Source organism: Artemia franciscana, chromosome 11 (assembly GCF_032884065.1).
Source record: "Artemia franciscana chromosome 11, ASM3288406v1, whole genome shotgun sequence".
Taxonomy (NCBI): Eukaryota; Metazoa; Arthropoda; class Branchiopoda; order Anostraca; family Artemiidae; genus Artemia; species Artemia franciscana.
In genome coordinates, this window is record NC_088873.1 from 39,903,071 (window position 1) to 39,914,082 (window position 11,012).

Consider the following 11,012-nt stretch of genomic DNA (forward strand, 5'->3'; position numbering starts at 1 on the left):
TTCAACCTTTTCAGAGCTTTTATTGAAATTTTGTTTACTTATAGTTTAGATTCCTTGGTTGCCCGTTTGAAGTCAGCACTGTCAGATGCAGATATATTGGTAACCACTGGGGGTGTCTCTATGGGTGAGAAAGACTTACTGAGGTATGCTTTGACATCTCACTTTGATGCTACCATTCATTTTGCTAGAGTCAACATGAAACCAGGGTAAGATTCCACGCTAATCTCTGCTAATAGTTGTTTTAGAATTTTTTTATTTTGTTTGTTATTTGCTATAAGCGTCAGAAACTCTGTAGAAAGTTATCCTGGTAGCCATCGTGGGTGTCTCTATGGGCGAGAAAGACTTGCTGTGGTAGGCGTTGCAATCTCACTTTGATGCTACCATCCGCTTACATACTTGCTTACTAAGATCCTCGAACATCTAGTGGTGTATAGGGCAGCAAGGGTTTACCTCCACGTCGAAAGCTCCTGGGCCAGAGACCACAGCTCATTGAAAGATGACTCTTGCACCAACTTCAAGGCCTGGAGGAGTCCAGCACCAAAATTCATCCAGTTTTTCTAGAGTCAACGTGAAACCAGGTCAAGATCCACTCTAACCTCTGCTAATGATCATTTTTATGTATTTGAAAAGAGAGGGACCAGATTGTATGCAGTAACTGATTGAAGTACCAATGACAGTGAAAATATATTCTGAATTCTTTTAATCCGTGGATTAGAAACTTACATAACTATATATAATTCAAACGACTAGCAAAAATGGCGTATCACATTGTTACTGGATAAGACGTTCATACGCAATTTTTGTAATAGTGGTTGTCAAATTAAAAAAAAAAGAAACACCAGTAAAAATCAGAAAAAATCATCTAAAACCATGTGGCACCAAACACCTTAAGAAGGTATGGCTTTCCTATGGAGTTGTAATTGCCTTTCAGAATCAAGAGATTGTTGATGTTTGAATTTTACGGAAATAAAGTACAGAATTTAATGAAAGGGCCACTTTATGAGCCTACTGTAATGGCAGGCCGTCGACCGAGACCTAGGACTGACTCATGACCGACAAAGTCCTCTAGATGTGCACCCAAACGGGACGTGTTTTTTTCATACTGTCTTGATTTATAAGCCTTATAATCCCAGTAGACTAGCCCACTGGAGTCAGAGTGGAGTGAATAGATATGCAACGTTTGGTAGTACAGGGTGCCAAATTAAAAATAAAGAAATGTGGATTAAAACTCGACAGATAATAAGGTAAAAATATTTGGCTTAAGATTGTCCAGCTTTACTTTATAGGTGTAGTTGTCTTTCAGAACCAACAGATTGTTAATATTTGGATTCTACGGACAATAGACGTTGTCAAATTTTGCTAATTTATTTTGGTTACCTTTTTATTATGGTTCAATGTGGCTAAACAGATAAAAATATGGCAATACCCTGAAAACTTCGTGATTTTGAACCATTCAAAATAAACATCTAAAAAAACTCACTGTTTTCAGGTATGAATGGACCTAAGATGCATCCAGAGGAAAAAGAAACGTTTTCATTTCGATATTTTTTTTTATACATTTTCATCTTTGGTACTTTTAGTATTTTCTGATTTAGATGTATATTTGTATCCTAGAAAGCTATAAGTAATTCAAACTGTTTGCTAACGCATAGTCGAAGTTTTTGCTCGATAGTTCCTTGGAAATTATCACTAGAATACATTCTGTATGATCACAAGTGGCACGTTAATGTGTATTGTGATGCCGTGTGCTATGTACCATACGTATATATGCATTATCACTGGAATTATTTGAATTAACTTTTGGGAGGTAAAAGTATATTAAGAATATTAATTTAAGTTTGTTTATTTATTTGATCCTTTTGAAATTTTATCACCTAAAATTTTTATGGTTTGAAATTGTGCGGACCTTTTCTGCGTTGATATTATCAGTGTAACTCGTATGTAGTTACTTGAAAATGGCGTCGTTCACGGAGGGAAAGCTTTGCTCATAAGCTGAATAGCTTCGTTATATTTGATTCGCCAGTAGTTCTTAGAGATACGTGCATAAATGTAATGGCATTTGATTGTGATAAGACCCAAAATACCTTGCGTGAAGCCATCCAAGGTTAATTGGATTATAGAACTAATTCATGAATAACAGTTCATTAAGTTCAAAGAATAGTGCCTTACATAAACTGGTAATGCTGACCCTTGCCTATTTCAAAGAAATTTGGTAACGCCTAGTATAATTGATTTGAGTGTAATATAATTCAGTATGTAAAATAGTATATTAAATAATATATTATAATATAAAACAGTATATTATAGTTTGAAAGACAAAAGAATATGCTCTGCTTTGACGACTTAAAGATGTTTTGGGTATTTTATTCTTCTCGGGGTAAGTTTAAAGTCATATTTCACACTTTGTTTTCCTTGTGAAGTAATTCTCTTTATCTTACCTCTTGTCACTTGAGGGTTCTCTTTCGACTATGTCGCGAAGTTATGCTGTCTCTGGCAAATTCTTTTGCATTATGTGGATCAACCAGTCATGCAAATTAATTAATTGGCAAAGTGAATGAGATCAGTGGGCTTTTTCCGGAGGGGTGGTGTGGCAATGATAAAAAATAGATTTTAATGGGTGGCAACAATATATAAAAAAAAATATATTAGTAGCTTGAATAAGAAGTGACGGTGCTGCTTTTGTTTTTTAAAACCAAGGTCAAATGGGAGGGTTGCTGTACTTTAGCCCCTTCTCCCTTATAGGGTGATTTCACGTTGCAGTAATTAGTCCTTAATGCTACAGTAAATTGAATACTATGATTATTGTAATCGTCTGTTTCAAGCTTTGACGAAATAAGTGTTGCAAAATTGCGAATGTGTTACTTAAAGATAAATATCGGCTTAGTAATTCTCCATTAACGAAAGCAAAAACTGTACGCAAGTAAGTAAACCCCCCACATTTTAACGAAATTATAGTTTTCATTTCCTTACCTCCTCCATAGATCGTTTCCAGGTGCGGCCATGGCTAGAGTCAACCTCTTTTGTCTCTTTTGAATGTGTCTTTTTTTTATAATTTAAATAGTTTACGAAAATTTGCCGTCTAATTTCGTCTCATTGCTGCTTCATCACTAGGATCTGACACCCTACGTGCTTACGTGTTGACACCCTGTATGTTTGTTTGTGCAGTTATGTTAAAATAGGACTTTATGTCGCCTAAATTTTACAATTGTGAGTACCTTTTCAATCATCAAACTCGTCTTCTATCGTTTTCCTGTTGTTTGGAACAAAAAATCATTTAATATGAAAGAACTTCGTAGAAATTTCATTTAGTATGAATGAAAGAATATTAGGTGGTAGATTGTAGACCAAGTTTGACTCCCCCCCCCCCCCGACGTTTTTTTCGACTCGTAAAAAGTAGAAAATTGCTTCTTTTACTTTTGGTTTGCTATCTAGTAAATTTCTAATTTACTAGTAATTTAGTTTAGTTGTATATTATGATGATTTACATGCACTTTTTTTTTATTCTGATTTTTATTTGAAAAGGAAACCAACTACTTTTGCTACATGCTGCTTCGAAGGGAAGAATAAGATTATATTTGGTTTGCCAGGAAATCCTGTCTCTGCAATGGTTACTTGTCACTTATACGTTATTCCAGCTTGTCGCAAAATCATGAACTTTCCATATTCAAAGATTTTACCGACAAAAATCAGAGTTAAGGTAGTTATTTTTAAACTTTTCCTTCTTTTTTTTTTAGAATTTATGTAGCTTGACTAGCATCTTAATTAAAGACCCGTACCTGTTAAACGGATGGAATGCACTTCTCATAGGCACTAGAATCGAATCGTTCAGAAGCCAATTTGACGAAGTCCAAAATGTTGTAAAATTTAGCTAATGTGCTTGATAACATTTTCCATACTTCTGCACGTAAGCGAACACTGAATAATTTCCAATAATTGTTGGTGATCGATAAGCCTTTTTGGAATCGACATAAATGTCAGAACCGAACTGCTCGTCGATCTGGAAACCAGAGCTGGAACTTAAGGTCTTAAAAAATCTTAACCTGCACCATTTCCACTTGGTTAACAGCTAGGCAAATTGGATCTGGGTGGCTTATTGCCATGCATTTCATGTTTTGTGTGCTAACTTTGAGACTGATGAGATCAGCCAATGCCACCATATCATTAATCAACGTTTCGGTTTCTTCTGTGTATTATAAAATTCCGACAAAGATAATCTAAGATGATATCTGGGGAAAAATAATTTTATATCTAAAGATAAGATAAACTTTACGAGCCTGTAAAACGTCAATCAAATATTTCCCATTTTTTGTCCCAGGAAAGATCTACGTTTTAGTGGATGTCAAGAACGATCCAGCTCTTAGCCAACTTTAAAAATGGAAAAATGTGGAGCCCTGCTGTTCATATCACTGAACTACGCCAATTTGTTTGTTTTTGCTATAGCTGCGGCCCTTTACTGCTTAAGAGAAAGAAACGGCTATACAACTGACTTCCACGGCTCTTGCTAAGTAACTACTTGACTATAGAGGAGAACCCCTGTATTTAAAGTATAATAAAAGGGTAAAGAATACGGCATTAGACTTTACAGTCCCTACCGGCGGTACTGATCTCCGTTTCTTGGCCCTTCATACGGGAAGTGCAATGGGGGGCTGGGGGCCAACCATCCTGTGCTTTCGCACACCCTTCCTGTTTACCTTCCCGAGATTTCTCCAGTTACCCATTTAGAGCTGGGTCAATGTCTTTGTGTATTTTTATAGTCCCTAAGTTTGTGTTCCTTCTTGTTTATTTATTTACCCCCATTGTGGTCTTGTACTGTTTTTCGAAATACATTTATCTATATATCTACCTATTATACCAGATGTTTTCACGGTAACGTTTACCAGACTTATCCCACGTAATTTATACATTTGGTAATGTTGCGTTTCTTATAAAAAGGGAGAATGACTGGTATTTTCTGCTCCTTTGGAAAGAAGTTAGTCTTCCAAGCTTCTCACGTAATGCCGTGAATTTTTTCAGAAGAAACCTCCGTGGGCAATCTGTTTGTAGTTCCAAGGAGAAGCCAGCATCGCCCGGGAGTTTTCAATTCTTCTGGGTGTCGATCGCTTTGAGTATTTTGGTCCTATCCGAAGTATCGAACTTAACATCATCAACGCCACGGGGAAACTGTCAGGAGTTTAGGACGCAGATGGGTTTGCTAAGATTCGAAAGCACTACTTCAATCTACCCAAGCGTCGATTTTTTGCCAGCCCGTCCCCCCTCTAATGCCTGTATGTAATCCTAAGTTGGTTCGACATTTAGGCAATATCAAGATTTTTTTTTATTGCCGTTATCTGGCTTTATGAACTATATTTTATAAAAAAAAAGTGAAAAATTAAGTAAACCAACAAAATTAGCAAACCTTTGTTCATAGCCGAGGCTATATTTAGGCATTAGGGGGACTGCTATTATGAAGGAAGCAACCATAAAAATTGTGTAAATAGGAATGTTATGAAGTAAAAATGTTGCTAGTATAGAATAGCTCTATAGAATTAAACCTTTTCTAAACAAAGTATTATAACACATACAGCAACCTAAGGGGCGATTGGAATTAAGGATCAAATTAGGCTATCATTTTGTATATTGTCAGATTTCTCTGGACAAATCTTGGGAGAAAATAAAATCTGTCTTCCTCGTTCCTTGTCTGCAAGTATAATAACCCAGTTTAGAAGGTTATATTCCAATTAACGTAAAGACAAGCGAACTATAAATAAAAATTGAAAAAAAAAATGAAAATTAAGGTAATTAATAATCGTCAAATGCTTATCAGAGGGTCTTTGAGTCTCTTATCTGCCTGCCATGGTGATATGGTGGTGTGGCTAATTGGCAACATACTAGTAAAAAAATTTCTGAGAACTCAATGCAGCACCAAGCCGACTGAAGCCAACACAGCTGTGCACACTCCTCCTTCACCCAATCTATTCAGATCCTATCTCTTTACACCCTCCCAAGAAGCTCTTATCTCTTAAATCTTTTCTTACGACATCTTCCCGCCCTATTTGAGGACTATTTGATTTTTGTTTGGCCCTAGATGGTTGGCCAATAAGGGCAGTTTTGGACAATCTATCATCCTTCATCCACAGAACTTCTCCCAGCCATCCCAACTTTTGTGTCATTATAGTCCTAGAGAGCGAGATTGAACCAAATTTTTCGTTCAAATTACTGTTTGAGAACCGGTCAGTCAATCGTGTACCCAAAAGAATCCAGTCGCAATCTCTCTGAAAAATCTTGCAAACCCTCCTGCGACAGTTTACAACATAGCATAAAACAAATATGAGCACAGATAAAGAAAGAATAATATAAAGCTGAAAAAGATAAAATATTACATGTTAAATAATATAGGTAAAGGTAAAGGTAAAGGATACGGCATTAGACTTTACAGTCCGTACCGGCGGTGCTGATCTCCGTTTCTTGGCCCTTCAGCCAGGAAGTGCAATGGGGGGTTGGGGGCCAGCCATCCTGTGCTTTCGCACACCCTTCCTGTTTACCTTCCCCAGATTTCTCCAGGTACCCATTTAGAGCTGGGTCGACTCTGGCTAAGCTTACAGAGTCACGCCACTGACCCCCGTCCCAAACTGAAGAATTGGGTACACTGGGATTCGAACCCGCGTCCTCTCAGACGAAGGATCCCGAATCCAGCGCACCGACGGTTGTAAAGTTAAATAATATATACTTTACAACAATAACATATTCGAAAAAAAACCGAATCATAAAATCAAAGGTACAGAATTTTTGTAAAACACATTCTATGCTTAAAAAAGCAAAAGGATCTATCCTGTAAGTGCTAGTAGATGTCTCTTTCCACTACTTCCCTCCCAAAACAACCTACTATTGTTCTTCCCATAGCCGAAGTAATTTCTTTTCAATTTAGCCTTTTGTAATATGTAATTGTTTGTCAATCCTGTCAACAATTTTATATTTTAATTTATTGATAGAGAGTTTAACTTAGATTTATCTTAAACCCCTGGATTAAAGAATTGCCACATATGACGCATAGTTTCTTACACAAGACCAGTTTTCAGCTTTATGCGTTTTTCATTTACGCTATTGCTCAGACAGTAATTGTGAAATAAAATAATTTGACCAATAGAAACTTCATACGAAACGGATTGGACTAAAAAAAAGCAAAATTTCGGAGAAATAAGACTTGTAATGTAAACAGGAAAAAAAGCTAGTTGCTGAAGATAGTTTGGACAAAAAAAATGGCTTTACGCCAACACAGCGGAAAGAAAGAGGTTATTATCCTATAGCACGGCCGTATCCAGGGAGGTTTGGGGGGTTTGAACTCCCCCTTAAATGTTTGTCTGACTCACAAAAACGTAACAAAAATGAATACAAACAAATTTTATCGCCTTTTAAAGTTTTTTTGTACCCCCCCCCCTCCCCTAAAAATTCCCCATACAACCAAAAATACAACCACAGAAATCCACTGTGGTTCACTTTTGTTGGTTCACTGTCTTGGGAAAAAAGTCCTCATTCTTCTCCCTTCTGTGGTCGAAAAATCCTTTTGTACCCCCCCCCTAAAAGAAAGTCCTGAAAACTGTCATATAGTTTTGTACTGAAGAGTGTGCTGTTGGCATTTCCGTTGATTTGCTTGCATTTTCATGTTGTTGTTTTTTTTTTGGTAGAGGAAAGTGTTTTTGTTAGCCAATGACAGTATTTCTTTAGTTTCTATTTTATGTGCTCATATTTGACAAATTATGTCGCATGTTGAGCGACTAAAAAGAACATGGTTGATTATTTTTTGTGAAATTTTAAGCCAATTGAAACAACCAGCAGTTTGAAAAAAAAGTGTTTGAATTTTAATTGAATTTTTTTGCTATGTTGCTTTAAATTGCTGAGGTCATTGTATGCTTGAAGAGAACCCCTAATGTTTTTATCAAGGAAGAACCCCTAAGTTTTTTTTATCATTTTTTTTTTTTGCTAATCCTTATTTTTAAGGGGTAGTGACCTGATTTGAGGCGAAAATCCCTTCAGAAAATAATGATATATAAAAGGGGGTCGTCAAGTTTGGCTCTAAAATACTCAGTTATGTGCCGCTCTTGCCCGATGTTAACTCAAATGTAAGGCATTCAATTGAATTTAATCCCATTCCTGTGTTAAAACCAAGACGGGACCATAACATCTTTTTTATTTTACTCTGTTGTTTATTTTAAGCAACAAGTGTTTAAGAAAATGAATAAAATTAATACAATAATAATTAGTAAATTAATTTATAATTAATTATAAAAATTTATAATTTGAAAATATTTTAATACATAAATTAATAATCCTTGAAAATAATTAATAAATAATTCAAAATAAATTTTCCTTTTATAGTTTGGTGGTCCACAACCAGTTTTTTTAGATCCTCGTCCCGAGTTCCATAGAGCATATCTTGATTGGTCTGGAGGGAGTGAACTCCCTGTTGCATATTCAACAGGTAAGCTGTAAATTTCTTTTCATCATTCATTTTCTTTTTTTCTTTTTTTAATTTATGCTATTGTTTAAAAGCTAAACACTTTTCTTCTTATCTTGAAACCAAACGAATGGTTAAATTTTTGATTTTTTCCCCTTCTCGTGCATGCCTTTTTCGGATCACTCGAACAAGAGGGAGGAGGGTTGCAGAGGAAATCTTCATGTAAATAATTGTCTTGGACAATTATTTACTACTAAATACTATACTAAATTAATTATTTACATATTGGTCCTCAGTCCTCTCTTAGAAAAGGTCAAAGTGAGTTCAGTTGTGAATACAATTCAGTAAGAATTAAATTAAAAAAAAAAAGTTTTTTCAACTGAAAGTAAGGAGCAACATTAAAACTTAAAATAGACTGAATAATTACGTATACGAGGGGGTTTGCCCCCTCGTCAATAGCTCGTTCTTTACGCTAAAGTTTGAATTTTGTTTCAATTTCTTAAGAATGATTCCTGAATCACAAAGGCCGTTTAATTAAAATAAATAGCTCTTTTGAAAGTACTAAAAAACTGTAGCGTAAAGAGCGAGGCATTGACGAGGGGGCGAATCCCTCATATACGTAATAATTTTTCTTCGTTTTCAGCTTTAATGTTGCTCCTTACTTTCAGCTGATCGGCTTTTAAATAATTCTGGAAAATCCGGCACGACTTTCATGGAAAATTCTCTTCCCCCATGAAAAGATCCTACCCAAGTAACCCCCTTCTCATGATCCCCCCCCTGAAAACGTCTGTATACCTCCCAATAACCAATACAATGTAAACAATGGGCAAAGTTCATTACTTGCGGCCCTTCCCATGGGGACTGTGCGGGACTGAGATGTTCTCAAAGACATGGTACTTAGATTTTTTGACTATGCTGAATAAAATGGCTATATCAAAATTTTAATCCCGTGACCTTGGGAAAAATGAGCGTGGAAGGGGGCCTAGTTGCCCTCCAATTTTTTGTCACTTAAAAGGACACTAGAACATTTATTTTCCGTTTGAATAAGCCCGCTCGTAACATTATACGACCACTAGGTCAATATGACCACCCCTGGAAAAAAAAGAAGAAGAAGAAGAAGAAGAAAAAAAATAAACACGTTTCCGTGATCTTTCTTCTGGTAAAAAATAAAAAATTCCACACTTTCGCAGATAAGAGCTTTAAACGTCTACGGCAGGGTTCTCTAATACGCTGAATCTGATGGTGTGATTTTAATTAAGATTCTATGACTTTTAGGGGTGTTTCCCCCTGTTTTTTAAAATAAGATAACTTTTCTCAGGCTCTTAACTTTTGATGGGTAAGACTGAACTTGATGAAACTCGTATATTTAAAAATGTATCTAGTGGTATCACAATTTAGTTTTTTAGAATTTCGGTTACTATTGTGCCGGAACGCACCTTACTTACAGTTTGTTACCACGAACTGTTTGATCTTCTTGATTGAAGAGGGAAGATGATTGATAAAAAATTTGTCTTTTTGACGTCATTGCTACAACCAATTCTACATTTAAAGGCTGTTCTCGTATATAAAGATTATCAAATATGAGGCTCTCAACTGAGAATCGTCCTTATGTAATCCTATAATTGTATATTTGGCTCACAGAGGTCTCTTGATTAATTTTAACATTACGCAGTTATAAAAAGCAAAAGCTACGTGATATATCAAGGTCCTAGTTAATATCGTTCTACTTCAAACAAAAACAACTTAGAAACAATAGGGAAATTTTTCCCAAGACAGTGGAACCCAATTCAGTGTATATTTCGGCCCTACGTCCAAGGGCCGTCTTCAGCACAACACCAGAAGAAATATATATATACTAGCTGTTGGGGTGGCGCTTCGCGCCACCCCAACACCTAGTTGGTGGGGGCGCTTCGCGCCCCCCCAAGCCCCCCCGCGCGCGTAAGTCGTTACGCGCCATATTAGTTACGCGCCATTGTAGTTGTGTCCCTATGTCCCACCTGTGAATATAGATAGATATATATATCTATACTAGCTGTTGGGGTGGCGCTTCGCGCCACCCCAACACCTAGTTGGTGGGGGCGCTTCGCGCCCCCCCCCAAGCCCCCCCGCGCGCGTAAGTCGTTACGCGCCATATTAGTTACGCGCCATTGTAGTTGTGTCCCTATGTCCCACCTGTGAATATAGATATATATATATATATATATATATATATATATATATATATATATATATATATATATATATATATATATATATATATATATATATATATATATATATATATATATATATATATATATATATATATATATATATATATATATATATATATATATATATATATATATATATATATATATATATATATATATATATATATATATATATATATATTTATATATATATATATATATATATATATATATATATATATATTTATATATATATATATATATATATATATATATATATATATATATATATATATATATATATATATATATATATATATATATATATATATATATATATATATATATATATATATATATATATATATATATATATATATATATATATA

General features: G+C 35.3%; 1 protein-coding gene across 1 annotated transcript in view; it reads left to right on the plus strand.

The window, feature by feature from the left end:
• Window positions 1-8,487, plus strand: part of LOC136032622 (gephyrin-like) — a 12,640-nt gene extending 4,153 nt beyond the window's left edge. Inside the window, exons 3-5 of the mRNA XM_065712894.1 lie at window positions 45-206; window positions 3,523-3,697; window positions 8,353-8,487. Of these exons, the coding sequence (XP_065568966.1) occupies window positions 45-206; window positions 3,523-3,697; window positions 8,353-8,466 (451 nt within the window). The 3' untranslated portion in view covers window positions 8,467-8,487. The remainder of the gene's footprint in view (window positions 1-44; window positions 207-3,522; window positions 3,698-8,352) is intronic.
• The last annotated feature ends 2,525 nt before the right edge of the window (window positions 8,488-11,012 follow it).